Genomic DNA, 19,054 nt, shown 5'->3' with positions numbered 1-19,054 from the left:
CAAAGGGATAGTGCCTGTCTCAAAATTTAATGGAGACATTTTCATTCAATAATTTTGCTGCAAAGTGGAAATTGCAAAGTGTATCATTTGAGCAGTGGAAATGGAACCTTCACTATAAATAGCCTAGAGCTCTATTCACAAAAATGTTGCGTTGCTCAAAGGTAGCATAATTTGTGACAGAACTGAATATAATTTTATAAAATGGACAGAATTCATTATAAAACGTTCAGATTTTCATCTGTTGTACATAAAAATATTGTTAGTATGACATTATTTACTAATATTATTAATGTGCAGTGCACATTTATTATAAACAAAATGGAAGAGCTACTGCATTTTTTTTTCCAGTGGTCATCACATTATGATGCATATATTTATTATACCGTGAAGCCCTTTTAATTATCAGAAAATCTTTGTCCTTGTAAAGCTCCAATTATTGAAAACTATTGCTGTCATCATTTGATAACCAGATTACTATATTGTTGTGGATGAACAACTACTCTATCCATCTTATATTATCACATATAGCTATGTAAAAATAATACCCTTTCTTCATCATGCCTTTTATATGGTAAACACTTATTCTAAACTGCATAAATAAATACTCAAAAATGAAATGACAAAGGGTTGGAAATGAAAGGAACAAGGGTGGATGACTCAATCACAAGAATAAAGGAAAGGAAGGTAATCCACCTTGGAAACACAGTGCACTATCATTGTCTTGCTTGTTGTTGTTGGTTGTATCCATGTCTTGAAAAGAGGCACTAAGAGGTAGTCTTCCACAATCATTTTGGTACAGCGGACAATGAATGGCACCATCTTGAGGCAGTGGATGAAAAGGCTGGTGCATGGGACTTTTTCTAAGAGCTTTAAGAGATGAATTCCTTTCGGGTATGTCTGGAAGCAATTCAGTAATAAGTCTATGTAATATACTGTTGTCAGGCAAGCTTCCCCTTCTCTTTTCTGCTTTAATTTGGTCACAGATATCTTTAAGAGCAGAATCTAGTGCGTCAAACACAGATGATTTGCATTTAGTCTTCTCAGTCTGTTTTTTAGGGGCTGAACTTTTTTTCCTCCGGAAAGGCACTGGACTGACTAGGAATGCTATCTTAGAGAGGCCAGATTCTGCTTCTTGTCTCCTTGGATCTTCAGTACTTTCCTGTTTAGCCCTTTCATGCTTTAACATGGTGGTGAAGCGGGTGTAGGATGCTGGGCATCGCCCCTTGCAGGAGCTGATGAGATGCTTGTGGTGGTGGTGGTGGTGATGGTGATGGTGGCCTGATCCATAAAAACTCTCAGAAGATGTAAAGGAAAAGTGGTCAAAGTCACTTTCACTACAAAAGGATGAGCCTTCTATCTGGATAAAGTCACTGAGGTCAGAGACCACTCCATCTTGATCACTGTCAGAAAACTCCAGATGCGATCTTTGTGGTTCATCACTGGTCACTTCAATATGAATTGGCACCAGAGTTTTAGGCTTGCAGTTGCGTTGTATTTGAATGGCATGTCTACCTTGATTTTCCTCCTCCAGCAGGGACTCAATAGAAAATCGCCGCTTTGAACATAAGCCATTTTTAGGAGGCTCTAGTGTTACTGTCGATAATGCTTCATCACCTAAATTCGGCATTGATTTTGATTTTTGAATTAATTTTTCAAATTCGGATATCCTGGTAGGCACCATGTCCCTGGGCACCTCCTCAGTAGAAGACTCTCTCCAGCCCTGAAGCATACCTTTGTGCTGTTCTTTTTCATACTGTAATATTCTGGACTTTACAGAACAAATCACCTCAGAATTCATCAAGTCCTTGCGATTGATGCGGTGCATCTTCTTATACATTTTTAGGAATCCTGGGGTATCATGTGCAGATCTATGACGAATTCTTGACCGACTAGTACCGCGGCTCTCAGGAACATATGGGGAGGCCCAGGTCAATGAGCAACTGCCTTTGGAATCCTCCTCGCAAATGAGAGATACCATACTTTCAGACTTGGCCTGTGCATCAGGAAAGCTATCGTGATCATCAGTTAACAGATCATCGCAGCTACGAGATTTCCGCTTGGGAGAGGCAGTTTCTTCTGTGCTGCTCCAGACTTCTGCATTCTGACGAGTCATTTGCCAGCCATTCTTATAATGGATTGCCCTTCTTGAATCACTTGGAACAGCCAAATGCTGTCTATAAGAGCTACAATAATCTAATTCATTTGAAGTGTTGTGGTTGTGCACTGAATAACTGAAAAGGGATGGATACACTTGGCTAATATCTCCACCTTTATAATCCATTGAGCAGCATGGTAAAAAAGAGACATTGCCAGAAATTAACAGGTTCAAAAAGTTGGAAATAATGTCAGTAAATATCAGAAAGAACAGAAAAGAGAAAGCAGTTAGTGTATCTAATCTAGCAATCAAGTACAGCATACACATTGCTAAAGATTAGAAGAGAAAAGCAAATAATCCATGCTAAACAATTATTTAATTTTCCAACTGTAAAAATTTACTCTATATAATTTAAACATCAGAAAGGATTTAGTGCCATATGTTTCTATTAATAATAAAACACATTTAAATACTAGAGTGTTAATCTTTACATTAAAAGTACCACATATAAAAAGGTACCGTTGGTTCTGAGGCTGGTAGAAAGACAATACAACTACAGAAGAGGTAGAGATGGGGCCAAACCAAAAGTCTGGATTTGAAGACACCCTACTTCTGGAAAAGCATGAATCCAGAGGCAGAACTGAACTTTGTCTCAGGCCCATCTCAGGAACAGGAACCATAATCTATTGTTTGTACAGAACCTACCACTATGGCTTTCAATCTGATCTGGCCTTTAGGTACTACCAAAATATAGAAGTTAAAGAATAACATCAAAAACAAATGCCAAAAATGAGCAAATGTAAATTTGTTTGACAAAAAGTTCTTGTTGTACACTTGGATTTTGACTTTTGCACACAGTTGTGTTTGGTCTAGGACAGGGGTAGGCAACCTATGGCACATGTGCCAAAGGCGGCACGCGAGCTGATTTTCAGTGGCACTCACACTGCCCAGGTCCTGCCACCAGTCCGTGGGGCTCTGCATTTTAATTGAATTTTAAATGAAGTTTCTTAAACATTTTAAAAACCTTATTTACTTTACATACAACAATAGTTTAGTTATATATTATAGACTTATAGAGCGAGACTTTCTAAAAACGTTAAAATGTATTACTGGCACACAAAACCTTAAATTAGAGTGAATAAATTAAGACTCGACACACCACTTCTGAAAGGGTTCCGACCCCTGGTCTAGGATTAAAGGGAAAACAGTGTTGTGTATGCAAACCATGTACCGCAACTGCACATTTAACTAAGACGACTTAGAAAAATCTCTGTATACGAATGGATGGGAGATTTCTGGTCTCTCAAGTAGTGTATGTGTGGTAAAACTATGTGATGAATGGATCCTGAATGGACTAGGAAGGAACATTACAACAGAATATGTGAACAATGCAGCAGCCTCACTAGACACATTTCTATGTGTACTTGTGGGTGTGTTTCCTGCCGAAAGCCTCCCAAAGTTCCAACTATTTTTCCTTTTATTTCCCCTACTTAGCTGACTGTCCTTCTGAGTGAAGCTGGATATGGCTATTTCTGGAACCTATCAGTGTTGCTCCCCATCTGGCTGCCAGGTTCATTCTGCAGTGCTCTTGCCCAAGTAATGAATTGAGCTTGAATCCCAAATATGAGCCATCCACATGGCACTATGTGACAACTACCTTGAGATGCTAACCTGCTGTTAAGCTTTCTGATGTAGAACTCCAAAGTGCAACTTCATAACTCATGCCTTTTTAGAAAACCTACTTCTTTGCTATGAAGAGCAGCCTCTCTGTAACAATGGCTCCTACTTATTCAACACATTTACATCCCTATCTGCTGTAGATAAAATATTTTTACTATTTTTTTACTCTTCTTACACTCATAGGACTAATAGAAGAAATGAGCTGGATTATTGCATTATTAGCAGAAATGATAGCTAAATTCCAAATGAGATATTTTCAAAATGCCCAAGGACTTATAAATAAAAGTCAATGGAATTTGTGCACCTAGATGGCATGGGTGCTTTTGAAAATCTCTCCCCAAGCTGAAAGGCCAGTCATTTACATCTATGAAACAACAATGAAGCCAATGGGTTTACATAGGTGTCACTAGGGGCATAATCTAAAAACAATAGGGTGCATTGCACTGGTGTAACTGAAGATATAATTTAGCCTGCAGAATCTGGGAATGAGGGGTAAGAACCAAAGAATTCAACTTGTCTTTCAGATCCAGGGTTGAGTTTTCAGGCTGAAAGTTAGAAAAGCCATGCTTCTAACTTCTAACCTGGAAATCACTGAGAGACAAGTCAGAGTCACTTTTCACAAAAGAAACGCTCTTTGAGTAGAAATGGGCTGAAGCTACAAAATTCAGTTCAGGATACAGATTTCAAAGAGCCCATAGTCTGGGTTGGTCAAATTTGAACAAAACAGAAATCATCTGAAAAATTAAAATCTGGATCTGGATTTCAAACATTTGCAGAGTTCAGGCTGTTTGGATCTAGGGTTTTGGTTCAGACTTCTCTCCACTCATTATTTTTACCTAAAATACATTAACTTCATATGCCTTTTAAAGATACAATCTGAAATGATATGTTGATCAAAAATCTTACAACACACTTTTTACTTGAAAGAGTACTTGACTTCAAGAAATGTAATATTTTAGTAGGGTTTCGTTTCTTTATGAAACAATGCTATATATATGGAATATAGCGTTGCTCCAGGCAGGATATCCATATAAATAATACTCAATTTTGTGGCAAATGCTCTCCAGGGATCCATCCCTCAATACAGAGAATACTCGTATCTTAATGTGTGCTGAAGTTAGCTATGCTTGCTTTCTTATTACTCATCCTCCAACACCTTCCCTACTATGTGTATGCCTTGTCCATCTGTTATGTTCGGTTGTAACCAAGACTGTAAGCTCTTATGGGCTTTTATAAGTTTATACAGTGCCTAGCACAATGAGGCTCTGATTAGAAATGTTAGTCTCTACTGTAATGCAAATAAATGAATAATAAGAAGAGGATTATGAGGGAGGTGCAGAACTGTATATTTACTCCCAATGTAAACAATCACTGTAGTACCTTGAAACCTTCTGTCTTACTTTAAAAAATAAAACCCGTTTACAGGTAAGAAATACTAGACATATAAGGAGGAGAGGTTTGAGTGACTGGCAATTAAAAAAAAGAACCATCTTACATAAGAATCAGAAACTATATGGGTTGTATCTCACCCACTATTGAGTTTTTGACAAAATCCATCATCTCAATTTCATACTGGGGCACTTTCTTTTTTGAATTAGATTCCTAGAATTTATCAGCTGGCAAGAATCAGATGTAGGTTTGGAGGAGGAAAGGAAAGTTTTAAGGATTTATTTGCATGGCAGTGATCTTGAATGCTGTTTCTCTTACTCCACTGCATAGTGGAAGAGTTTTAAAAATTACAACAATCTCATAAGTGCTGGCAAGAAAGCAATGTATGAAATGTAGTTTTATGAAATTATGTAAAATTTTACATATCACATTCTTTTTTGACAGATTTTCTTTGAATAAATATACAGTAGATACTACATATGAAAAATAAATCCAGGTTTGAATCAGCCTGAAATAACACATTCAAGAATGAACAGGTTAGCCTTTCATTAGAAATTAAAGGCTATTGTTTTTTCTTCAGTGAATTGTGTCCGAGCAACAGCATATAGTACCTGGCAGTTATTACTAACATTTAATAAGAACTCAGTATTAAACAAGGTTATTGTCTGTTCGCTAATCTGCTTGTCTCTTACCTTTTGCTCTTGATGGAGAAGAAGGAGAAGAGCTAGTTAAAGGCTTTCTAAGGGTAGTGTATGTGCCCTGCATATCTGCATGGCCCAGGCTAGTCCTGTTTGCATTTTGATCACTGTGCACCCTCTGATGACTTACAGCAGGCTCCGACTTCCTCCTTTTTCTGTAGTCACTTGCAGAACTAAAGAAATAATCAATATTAGTGCCAGTCTAAACCCTGTGAGCAGCGCTCATTTGAATACTTTCTCTTCAGGGATCAATAAGCAGGCCCCTTAGCCATGACCCACTTAACAGTTCCAACACCACGTGAATGAATAGACTAAAAATATAACAGGACAAGGCACTGTTCACAGCTCCCCCAAGAACTGCACACTTTGCAGAGTGAAGCCCCATTTGTGCTAAAGCTGACTAAAAAATGAAAATCTATTTTCAGGAAAATTTTCAGAATTTTGAAAAAGGTTTGACCCCTTCTTTTGTTTATCCAAAATTTTTCACTTTCTTCCCTGATATTTTTTATCAAAAACATTATCAACACAATCAGAATGTACTGAAATATTTCCATAAACATTTCAATAATGTTTTCCAGGGATTATTTTAAGTGACACTACATTTTTCACAAAAATGTAAAATTTCAACATTGTTGACAAGTTTTTGCACAAAAGGACATGTTTTGACTGAAGGACTTTGATTCAGAAATTTCAGTCTCTAGTTTTGGCAGTTTGCTTCTTCCCAGGCTTTGCTGCTCTGCCAGAGACACAGGCAGCTTTGCCCCTGCAGCCTTTCTTGGTGCTGGGAGGCTGCCCTGTGAGCAGTCTGTGGCACAACAGCTATGTCCACTATCTGATCACAACCCAGTCCTTCATCTTATACCAGGAATCGGCAACCTTTGGCACATGACCCATCAGGGAAATCTGCTGGTGGGCTGGGACGGTTTGTTTACCTGCAGCCTCTGCAGATTCGGCCGATTGCAGCTCCCACTGGCCACGGTTCACTGTTCCAGGCCAATGGGGGCTGCAGAAAGTGGCAGCCAGTACGTCCCTCGGCCCGCGCCGCTTTCCGCATCCCCATTGGCCTAGAACAGTGAACCATGGCCAGTGGGAGCTGCGATCGTCTGAACCTGCGGCCGCTGCAGGTAAACAAACCGTCCCGGCCCGCTAGTGGATTTCCCTGATGGGCCATGTGCCAAAGGTTGCCAATCCCTGTCTTATACAATGGTACAAATGTTAGCTTTCAACAGGGGATGTGAGTGTATATCCCTTGATTCCCTCCAAAGAAAGCTCTTCCCTCTACTGCCTGGGTGGGCATGTTGGCTTGCTCTGGCCTCACTCAGTGTCTCTCTTTGTCCCCGCCTCTTCGCATTGTCCCACTCTTAGTTTGCCATGCCTGTTCAGAACAAGTAAGCAGAGGAATGAACTGCTGGTGGCACTGAAGCAGCTGTAGGCAGTTCCTGGCTGTGTAAGTGACTCTGGCCCTACTTGGGATAACTGTCTAAGACAGCCTGTAGGCTTCAGCACCTGCAAATGAACAGTCCCCATGCTACACAGGTTTGAGGTGACCAAATTTCCTAAAGGGAAAACAGGATACCATGTGGTGCAGGCCTGAGCTCTTCCCCCTTCACCTCCCCCCCAAGGGAATGGCCCAAGCCACTCGCCTGAACCCACCCTTCCCATGTATGGGGCTGGCACAAGCCCCTTGCCCGAGCCCTGCTGCCTGCAGGGGAGATGGGGGGCAGGCAGGGCTCAAGCGAGCAGCGATGCACATACCAGATAGGATGACCGTATTTCCCAAAGGTTGGGGCTGCTCTGCCCTCCCCCCATGTGAGGCTGGGGCTGGTGTCGCTGCCCTGCCTCCCCCCTCCTGTGGTGGCTGGCATTGCCGCTAGCCCCCCTGCACATTCCTCCACACCCCACTTTTTTTTTTTTAACACAAAAGTGGACATTTGTTCCATTTGCTCTTGCCAACTGATCAAGTCTGCAAGAGCCAACAAGACAAATGTCCACTTTTGCCAAAAAAGTCGGGACGGCTGGGACAGGGCTTAAAAAAGAGACTGTCCAGGCCAAAACAGGACATATGGTCACCCTACACAGACTCCTTGCCTGCACTGTGCTCTTTGCCCTATCACTCCCCCCATGATTTGCTCCAGGCCCTGTAGCCACCCTTCACTTTTGCTGCTAGCAACGAGGAGCAGCAAGGTGCAGTGATTGCAGCAGCAGTAATCAAGTGAATAGCACAATCCAGCCCAGCCAGGAAAGCTTCAGGTTTCAGAGCCAGTGACTGGAGGCTGGAACAGACTGCCAGGTACCTGGAGCTGAGTACAGCTACAGCCAGCAAAACTTTCCCAGGCTGAATGCTGGAAAGGGATGAGGGGATTGCGGAGTTCCTTTAGAGCAGGAGCAGTGGTAAGGACATATGAAGTTATCGTCCACAAGAGACATTATGTTATCATCATCCTCCACATGAGCCTTAGACCCAGCGCAGACCTGTCTTCGCCTCACATTTTTGCTCTTTCCTACACATTTTGGCAAGCCCTCTATATATTTGGTCTCTATGGCAGGGCTACACTAGAAAAAATTGCTGGCAAAAACTGTAATGTAGATGCAGTTATACTGGCAAAAAAGTTCTTTTATTTCTATGGCTTATTCTCTTCAGGGAACTGGTTTAAACTATACTAACAAAAGAACTCTTTTGCTGGAATAAGCTGCATCTACACGAGAGGAGTTTGCCAGTATAATTCTACAGTATCTTTATACTGGCAAAGCCTTTTTAAGAATAGACAAGGCTTCGAAAGCTGAGCTATGATACAGGAAATAATTAGCAGTCCTGGGGTAGACCTAAGAAAGGACAGATTAGAGGAAACCCTTGAAAAAGGTCAGTAGAAAAGAATGGGGTCTCATGCACTCAAGAGCACATGGATCTTGCTTCGGGATCCAGTGTCAGGGCCTAAATAGACAGATGTGTCAAACAGCCACAGATTGTTTTGCAAGATGAGGAGAAAGTTAATATAAGGTGTTGCAGGGTTATTCTTTTTACATTTTTAAATTAGGTAATAGATTAAATTTAAGGGTTAATACAAGTAGGTGTTGTGAAATACAGGCGTTTTAAAGAGGGATTTGAATGAAGAGAGTCTGGTACCTTTGCTCACTGGGATGGGAGTTCCAAGCACAAAGATGAGAACAGGAATGATATGAAGATAGAAGTGAGGTTGGATGCTTGAGTGAAGCAAAGAAGAGGTGTAATAAAAAATGAGTGCAAAGATGTTGGGAGAGGTGGAGTACTGTATGCAGTGCATTGAAAGTGAGGGATAGAGGCTACAAGTTAATACAGAAGGTGAGGGATGCCCAGCTGAGGGCTTTGAAGGATTGGGTGATGTTCTGAGTAGCAGTCAATACATCCTTCTAAAACAAAAGGAAGAACTGCAAATCTCAAGAGAACCCACACGATATTTTGTCATTATCCCATATGTGGGATGCTGTAGGCTGGATCCCAAGAAGTGCTATGCAAGTGCAGAGCGCCCTCAACTCCCATTGACTTCAGGATGCTCAGCAGGCCTCTACTCTCTGTGAGGACTGGTCAACTTGTCTGTTGCAAGGATACATCATGTTTCTTACCTAGAAGGTCTGTCCAGGCCTTTGTCTGGAGAAGGGTGATATAAGGAGGTCTGTGAAAACAAATAGGTCCATCCGTTAAACTTTTGCACTGGAAAAAAGTGTGACATTTTCCAGGGATGTTGTCTGGGACCATTCATTAAATTAGTGACCCTAAGATGAGCCCCATAAAAATCAGACTATCATGATTAATGTCCTATGCACTGCAGACTACAGGTTCAATGATATTTCACAAGAGAATTTATATCATTTTTAAAAGAGCTCCATAAAATTTCTTACCACACTTTCAGTTATATCTTTCAATTTAAAATACCAATTCAGGACTTTCTATTTGCTTTTTCATAATTTGCTACACTATGATTGAAATTGATTACAAGTGGAGATATATAAAGTCTAAAAAGAAAATTTTCATCTGCATATAAAGACCCACAGAATTTCCTCCAAGTATCGATGTGAATTAAAGCTGGAAACTCTTCGTAAATGTAGCTGAAAGAGCAATCAATTTTGTGGCCATTTGCTGGCCATTCTAAATTCTTTTTAAGAACCGTTCTTTTCACAGAGGCCTAATGCCTTTTCATTGCTTTAACAGTAGCTATTGCCTGACACCTGAAAGATGAAATGCAGTGCTACCCTGAAATATTTTTAACTTGTCAACGTAATTTCAATCTTAAGTGACAAATACTTTTAAACCATTCACTTAATAGATTTCAAAACTGCAGCCAGAATTAGAGTTACGTAGCACTAGTTTGTGGTAGCTAGAAAAGGAACCGTCTTGTCCCCATGGTGCCTCTTCAAGGCCACAAAGCTAGGTCAGTGAAATGTTAAGCCAGTGAACTGTAAATAGAATTTTCACATGGCTTCATATGCTGCAGGATCCACTTTTCTCTGTATAGAAAAAGTATAGGGTGTGCTACAATCATATAGAAGAATTATGGTCTTCTTAAATGCTTTGTCATTGCATATATCAATTTTTTAAAAAGAACTGGATTCAAAGTTAAAAATATAGTCAAACTAATTTTTAGTAACTGACATGTAATCACACCTCTAGAGGTCATCCTTGGTTTAAGAAACATTTAGGAATTGATTTTGCATTACCACAGACATTCAGCACAGCATGAGCATTCTATAATCACAGTCAACAATACCTAAATATAATGGGTTCTATAAGGACCAGATATAACCGAGATTCTTCAGAGGCAGGAGTCTGAAATTAGTTTTCAGTAGTCCTCATTCTTTAAAGCTTCAGATCACATACTAAACAATTCCACCAAAACACAAATGAACATAATTTACTGTATTATTCACTAAACTTTATCACATTTTAAAAGTAGAGAAAGCCACACAAATTTGGATAAAATATGAACATAACATTGCCTAAAACTTGCAACGGATCCCAAATTTTTCCAGACATTTTAAACAGCTTCAGATGATTCAGAACTTTTTGGTTTTAAATGGGAATGGAAGTTGAGATGAAAGTAGCTGAAAGTAATTACAAGATCAGTTTCAGAGGAAAGAGCTTCAGATTAGCTCTGGATGAGGACCAAAACTTGTGGATGTTTATCTGAAATAAACTTTTTGCTTTACTCATCAATATTTATTTGTATTAATTATTATTATTAATAAATACCTATGCTACTGTAGTGACCAGAGTCCCCAATTGGGATCAAGCTCCCATTGTGCTAGGTGCTGTACAAACACATATCAAAACACAGTCTCTGCTGTACAGAATTTACAAATTGAAGACAAGGATGAAGAGAGAGGATACCATCTACTACGTACATTTTTTATGCATTTGAAAAAAGTTTTGATTACTACAAATACATAACCTAAGTGCCAGCTATCATCATCTTGCCCCACAACCAATCAACAATTATTTATTTTACTCTTATATGCATGATGGCAGAACTGGATCCAGTGGAGACCTTTATTATTTACAGTGTATAATTTAAGGGCCGTATCCTGCTATCAGTTTTTGCATGCTGGTCTTGGTCAGCTGATTTCAACTGGGAGCTCCACGAATGGATCAATGGCAGGATATAATGTTAGCAGACAAGACTGTAGCAAGTCTGAGGTTTCACTGGAAGATTGTATAGCCTTGTGGATAGGGCATTGGATATGGACTCAGAAGACCTAGATTGTATTCCCAGCTCTGCCACTGGACTGCTGTGTGACCTAGGGCAAGTCCTTGGAGTCCCTTTGTTAAAATTCTGTCACCACACTGAAGGGAGACCTGGGGCAATTTCACTACCTGTGATGGAGTTCATCCCTCTGGATACTGTTATAGCATCTCAACAAAGATGACTTCTCCCTAGGGCTCTTAAACTGCTTCAGAAGAGCAAATTGCATACTGTTGTCATGCACCAGATTGCACCTAATGGCAGGTATTTTCATTATTTTAAATTGAAGGGGAAAAAAAGAAGAGAAAAAAGGAATTGAATCCTTTGTCCCTCATCCTTCCTCTCTGCAGTGCATGCAACATTGGAAAACAAGGTTTATCAGACTAAGGGGAAATATTTTTGTGGAATCCCATGTTAAAATACTGGTGGCATATCACTGTACTCCTGTGCCACAGAGAGAAGAGGATAACTGAAAATGAAAACAAAATAGGATGCCTAAGCACTTGTGCTACACAAAGGGCCTTGTTTGGGTGTTATGCCCAAAACAACCCCAAAGCGTATGCAACAGGAGAGCATGATGGATGTACATGCAATCAAAAAGTGCTGTCTGATACACAATAGGAAGAAGTAGGTGACACCACTGATACCTGGAGTAAGTTATTACAGAAGCTAGGTTTTGCACATTAACATTGCTTCAGGCAACATTAACTTGCAATGTGTGGCTTATACAAATAGCAGATTTCTCTATTCCTCATCCACTGCTCCTACCAGCTTTGGTCATAAGGCACTGTGCTGAAGCATACACATTCATTGAATGATGGATGGTGTGGACCAGTGTTCCCAGAAGTATGGCTCTGTCCACATGGCATGACTGCTTTAGCAATGGCCTTTTCGGTGGAAGACTGTGCTGCTATTGTTGGCCATGTGTCCGGCTTTTTCTAACATTAGGAACTTATATCAGCTAAGATGGTTTGCTATGAATTGTGTCCTCTTCCCATAAAGCTTTTTGTGTACCCCATGTACACCCTTTCCCATGTGAGGAGAGCTTTCAGCTCTTAGAACATAATCCTTTTTGGTCATGACAATACAAATAATGTTTTAAATTAGCTTCTCTTTTGTTTCTCACAGACACACTTTTTTCTGCTAACAACGGAAAGACATTACTTGCAGATTTCAATGTCCCAGAGAAAGATGGGTCTCCAAATCTTTTTGTCATCTGGCTTGGTAAAGTGTTAATTCATTACTTTATATTATTGCCTGCTGCTAGCTGATTAGTGTAATGCATTTTGGAAGAGATAAAATAATTAGTTAATTGGATTAAAAAAATGAAAAACAGAAATAGATGAATGCAGACCAAAGTCTCTGAGGCCTGGTAACCCATATGAAGAAATAATTTTATCTGCAGATTAGAGTGAAGCTTACCATGAGAAACTAGTCCCAATAATCCATGTTTTGCAGGGAACAAAGCATCACAATACAACTTCTCCATATGCTGCTGAAATAGAGGACTGCATTTTTAAGCCAAATCTATTATCAAGCTCTATTAATAATACTTTAGTATTTTCATAGATATTAAACCTGTTAATAGATCTCCGGAATTTGTCCTTATTTCATTTTCTAAAGATTTGGAATTAATTTAGGGCTGATGAAGAATGCCAGCCTGGCATGTTCAAAAATCGTGAGTCAGACAGTTTAAAAACATGATAAATATTGAATGCTTTTTATTTGCTCCTTGGTTTTTGAGCCTTTATGATTCATGTTTTCAAGCTTTTCTCTGCAACCATGAGGACTAAAAACTTACTTTTTAAAAAAATGGAGATTGAGATTCTCAAATAAACTATCTGACTCCAGGAGCTGGGATTCTAAGAACAACACCAAATATTGCAATACATGGAATACAATTGTGAGAATTTGCCAACTCTGAGAAAGTTACATTTACAGGCATAGAAACCAAAGTTCTCTGTTTATTTGCACAACATGACAGAGCAAAGTCCTCAGCAGTTTTGTATGCTTTCCCATACTGTCCCACTGACGCATGTCAAGCATGTGGAGGGACCACATTTATATGATGTAAATGTAACTTAGCTCCCATACCCAGTCTTGGTCTCAAGACTGACAAAGTGTGGCCGTCTAATCTATATTGTACCAATCGTAATCATAGGGAGGCACCAATACAAGAGTTTGAGCTTGTGTGGTCCTAGTTAGAGCTATGTTCACTGCCATAACAGTTGCAGATTAATACCAAAGGTGGATTGTCTTATGATATCCCCTTTCCTCTAGAAATCAGAGTGAGACCATCAACTCACATGGTATTAGTCACCAGACACAGAGAGTGATGACTTTAGATCACTTGTAGTGGCCCTTCAAAAAGTGCAGACTGTGGGGACTACAATGTAAACTCCAGCCAAACCTGAACCAAGGAGGACAGAGCCCATTAAAAGTGTGAAGAACTACTATGTCAGCTGAGGCTGTAGTTGAACAACAACGTTTTTTGCTACCCAGCATTGGGACCAGACTGTGATTGGATGAGATGTAACCTCTCACCCCCGCCTTGGTCCATAGAAGGGCCCATCACAATAGCAGTCCCTGTGAGTAGGGACTGTTCAGTTTTTGTTCTTTCCCAGGAACAAATCATCAGGGCTCGAAGTAGGGAGGAGGTAGGGCCTTGTCCCCCGGTCAGCAGCCCAACAAGTCAGAGCCCTAGCCTTTATGAATCGTAGTAGGATTGTGCCCTCTGAGGTACACTCTCTCTGGGTGCTCTCAGGGGCAGTGTGACTTCACCCTGTCTCCTATGACAGCCTGTCTGTAAATCACACAATCAAACCCTTACCTTCTAAGATTTTTGTTTATTCTCCAACAAACTCTCCAGGTTGGTAAACAAGGGCATGAGTGTGATCAAAACTAAGACAGACAAAAGTGCATGCTGGCTGCCTTATGTGAGCTCTTTCCTTTCCTCCCTTCAAGACACTGAATCACTTTGATCTTACCCTTCCTTTTCTCTTTAATTTGTGTTTGACTCCCTCTTTGAAGCATTTTGTGCATATGAAAGATGCTATAGTACGCCACATCGTACTAACTTACACCATAGTTTTACATTTTCATGTACATGATCCTCTAAAAATAAGTGGAGAGTGTATACATTTGACTGCTTACAAAGCTCCTACAGGTGAAGCTGTGTAGAAGGTGGCTAAAGGGGGAGGGCATGTCCTGTGTGATGGAAGGCATTATGTCTTGGAAGGACAGGAGCTGGTATCAATGTTTCTAGCAACACTGTAGGGATCCTCAAAAACAACAAGGAGTCCGGTGGCACCTTAAAGACTAACAGATTTATTTGGGCATAAGCTTTCATGGGTAAAAAAACCTCACTTCTAGGGATCCTGTTCATTAGTTGCCACATGCCATTGTCCTTTCTACCACTTCCAGGAGCTGTCCAATGCACAGCAAGCCACATCCATCAACCCACCTACACATATTCTTTGGGATGTTCAGTACTGCCTAAAGTTCTTGTGCCCCTACTTCCTATACTGCCAACTAATAAAAGGGTAATTTGTAAAATAGCTCAATATGGGAATTAAGCTTTACAAAATGTTGATTTTTTTTCAGCAAAGCACTTCAGCACATCCTTAATTCCTCCTTATTCAAAAAAGCACTTAAGCACGTGCTCAAAGTTAAGCATGTATCTGACTGCTTTCCTGACCAGGGGATGTTTTGCCAAATCAGGGCCTTTATGGTGACTGATAACAGAGCTAGGAAAAAATGGTGAAAGTTTTTCTGTGTCCCCATGAAAATCAGTGTTGATTTTTGGCCATTTATTTGTCATGACTTTGCTCCCCTGAAATTTTGTTTAATCCACTAAATTTCACAAACATTGTATTTTTGAACAAAGTATTGTTGTTTTAAATATTTTCACGAACACCTAAAGTGAAAAATATTTTAGGAAATATTTTTTCAAGAATCACTGCAATTTCACAGACACTCACTTTAAAAAATAGACATGTTTTGTAAATTAAATAAACACAAAACCAACACATTAGTTATAAATATTTTACCCAGCTTTACTGGACACAAACTCCCCTGGGTGGGAGGGATAGCTCAGTGGTTTGAGCATTAGCCTGCTAAACCCAGGGTTGTGAGTTCAATCCTTGAGGAGGCCATTTAGGGATCTGGGGCAAAAATCTGTCAGGGGATTGGTCCTGCTTTGAGCAGGGGGTTGGACTACATGACCTCCTGAGGTCCCTTCCAACCCTGATATTCTATGATTCTATATCCTGCGTGATTCAAATGGCTTCCTCTGTTATCGACTGAGTGCCCTCAAGACAAGGAGTTGAGGTTTTTGTCAGGTTGCTGAGACTAAAAGCACACTTGAATAGTCTGCAATGCAGTGAACAATGAGGGGCCATGTTTTTCTTTTAATCCTTGAAGACAATTTTTTTTGGATGGGGGAATGGAAGCTAATCAAGAATCATGAATGACTTAAAACCACATTGTGACAGGACACTGTCTTGTGCTCAAGTACAACATGACATGGGACCAAAAAAAAAAAGAAAATCTGGATCTGTCCCATTTAGTGCAAGGCAATGGCAGTCAGTCCTGTACTTAATTCTGATGTTATTTAATCAGAATCATGACAACTATCTATTCTTCAGTTACTAATTTACAGCCACAATTCATTGCTGGTTTTCCTGGCTAGGAAATCTAATTATAAATATTTCAGTGAAAAAAAGCTCATCCAACGTGACTTTCACTTGAAGGCTATAATTTGCCACCAGATATATTAATCACAAATCCTGTTCTTGTAGACTGGGTTAATTGGTATCTAAAATCAATGCATAACTGAGGAAGTGGGAATATATTAAGATTTAGAAACATATGGTTTATTTTTTAATTTTGAATGTGACTCTCGGTGATTTTGGAATATGGACTCAGTTTCTAGTGTAATAAGAACATCATCCATATGTGCTAGTGATCTGGAAAGATATAAAGACAAAGATGAAATGATACCAAATTATGAATGGCCCAGGAGTTATTGGTAGGAAACCACTAAACATTAACAAACTCAGATATGATAGTGAGTGTCATGCTCTTGTTTCCCAAGCAAATCGTCTGAACAAGAAAGAATGCTTCATTTACCTCATTGGAAACACCGGGAGAATTGTCTTGAACATAGTCCAAAAGCTTTTTAGGAGGCTGCACCATATAAGCAGAAGTGTAGAGATGAAATGGAGGAGTATCAATGGCAGCAAGGAATGAAACATGTGGAGAAGGTGACATAGTTAGAAACTGAGTGTTGACAGCATCAGATACAAGAGTGACACATATGCAGCAAAATGGGGGTTCACTGGAAGGAAGAGCGTGGTACAATAATTTTGCAATAATATCAAGCATCTTAATAAAATGTTAGTAATTTTAGTGAGTAAAACTTCCAACTTAAAATGTGAATAGTTGAATTAATACCAACAGTTTAAAAACTGGTAGGACAGAAGAATGTAGAATAAAGGATTGAGTATTTATGGCCTGCTGGTGAAATTTCTATATGGACTTTACCTTATAGAGGATATTAATGACAACTAATGATATTTTTGTCTCTAGATAGAAATTTTTTTAGCCTGCCTACGCCCTGCCTACATATGGATGAATGATGATAAAAACAGTTTTAAAAGCTAGATAAAATGAGGTTAAAGTTAGTCTGTTTGATGAAAATATGAGGATGTATTGCAGACTGTTGGACTACAAATTAAAAAAATACTTAAATATGAAATGCATTGTTTCAGTGAAAAAAAATAGGATTACATATCTAAAGCTTTAAAAATAATTGAATGGTTTGTATTAATATATATGGGTTTGCAGTCCTTTTCAGTTGCATATACAGGGCTTGCTTCTGCTCTCATTGAAGTCAATAGGGGCTTTGTTATTGACTTAGTGTACGCTGGAGCAGACTCAAAGAGTGTGCAGTTTCAAGTAGATGTCTAGTTTAAATTAAAACTAACAACACCTATTTAAGTATAAAATTATATATCCTGCACGTATGTGTGTGTGGGTGAGAGAGAGGCACACGCATACAAAACAGGCACCATTTAAAAATGCAACATCGGTGTATTTATCACTGTAACACTGCAGTTACTGTAGATGCTTGTGTCAAATGTTGACTCCCCCCCTCTCTTTGAATCCCTACCCTCCAAAAGTCAACACTTATTGCCACAAACACCTGCATTAACTGTACTATCGACTATACTTAGGATGGAGATTCCATAGTGACAAGCATACCAATGTTGAGTTTCCAAATGGCGCCCATATTGTGTGGGTGTGTATGTGTATTAAAAGTAGACACATTCCTTCATACAAAACTGAGTGCTTTTGGCTTTGGAATCTATAATTTTTAAAAATGTCTTCTACTCTTGATAATTTAATCAATCTAATCTTTCCAAATGCAAAAATTTAGTAAAAGTCAAAAACAATTATGTTTTATATACAGCTGATATTACACTTAGCAACAAGTATATTACCACTTATTCTATGTAGTCTATGCACCTTAATTAGTGATTAAAATCAATGTTTTGGCAGATTAAGCACTCAAAGAAAATGGCCGAATGTATACATTGGACCCAATTCTCAGGTAAAACTCCTATGGACTTCAGTGGGCTATTTTCCTGAGTTGTGAATCAAAAATTGGGCCCATATTATATAGAAACATACGTTAGCATACACTGATGAAAATGTAATACTGATGAGTTTAATGTAATGAGGAAGATAGAGGCACATCTGTTTGGTATTTGGTGAATTGTATTTTAGCAATATTATCCTAATGTTTAAATATTAATATTCTATCCTCACTTACCGGACATCCAAACTCCAGTTCTGAAAAGAATTTATACCAGGGTTCATTTTCTAAATCTATGTCATCTGGGTTTATGTGATCAGTCTGGAGCCGTTGTGAAGGAAAAGGGAAGGAAAAGGCACACACTGAGCAAAGTGCTGGAAATGTCATGTCACATTAACACCACAAACACACACACAAAACAAATAATAGGGGAAAAGGGAATGAAATAAAACCAAAGAATGAAGATGGGATTCCATATGGAACATGTTTTTGTTCAAGAGCAGTCATAGACTAACTGTTTTAAAAGGCCTCTTTTTTTCAGCTTGCTCTTCTAGTGGTCATTCATAATGTTGCACAAAATATGGAAAATGTCAAGCACTTTAAAAATAATTTTTCAAAAGCTGAGTATTATCTTTGGCAGCATAAACAATTAGGATCTAAAACCTATTATGTGTCCTGTAAAAGAAAGGAGCATAATTATAGAACAAATGTAATGGCTGTTTTCTTCTTTAGTGTGTACAAAAAAGTGCCCAAACTGACTAATGGGTAAATAGACACACATGATTTTAGCCATGTTGCTTTCAGCCACTCTTGGTCTTCTTATGAAAGAAGGCATGTTAATTCTGTATCTTTTCAACCTGAAGCTAAGCACACAGCACAG

At 39.2% G+C, this 19,054-nt stretch overlaps 1 protein-coding gene and 1 long non-coding RNA gene across 15 annotated transcripts in view; one reads left to right on the top strand and one right to left on the bottom strand.

Moving 5' to 3' along the window:
• The window catches only part of SORBS2 (sorbin and SH3 domain containing 2), a 399,306-nt gene that overhangs the window by 37,632 nt on the left and 342,620 nt on the right, over positions 1-19,054 (bottom strand). For 11 of the 13 annotated variants that reach the window (XM_054031114.1, XM_054031115.1, XM_054031118.1 and 8 more), the window contains 5 exons: positions 18,412-18,495; positions 16,707-16,763; positions 9,463-9,512; positions 5,857-6,035; positions 694-2,268 (listed from right to left, as the gene is read on the bottom strand). In XM_054031114.1, coding sequence (XP_053887089.1) covers positions 694-2,268; positions 5,857-6,035; positions 9,463-9,512; positions 16,707-16,763; positions 18,412-18,495 — 1,945 coding nt within the window. The remainder of the gene's footprint in view (positions 1-693; positions 2,269-5,856; positions 6,036-9,462; positions 9,513-16,706; positions 16,764-18,411; positions 18,496-19,054) is intronic. The other 2 variants (XM_054031124.1, XM_054031126.1) reach the window with 2 other exon arrangements.
• The window catches only part of LOC128838710 (uncharacterized), a 29,686-nt gene continuing 23,361 nt past the window's right edge, over positions 12,730-19,054 (top strand). For both annotated transcript variants that reach the window (XR_008445247.1, XR_008445246.1), the window contains exon 1: positions 12,730-12,800. This is a non-coding gene — a long non-coding RNA (uncharacterized LOC128838710). The remainder of the gene's footprint in view (positions 12,801-19,054) is intronic.

Source organism: Malaclemys terrapin, chromosome 5 (assembly GCF_027887155.1).
Source record: "Malaclemys terrapin pileata isolate rMalTer1 chromosome 5, rMalTer1.hap1, whole genome shotgun sequence".
Lineage (NCBI taxonomy): Eukaryota > Metazoa > Chordata > Testudines > Emydidae > Malaclemys > Malaclemys terrapin.
This window is presented reverse-complemented; position numbering and strand designations above follow the sequence as displayed.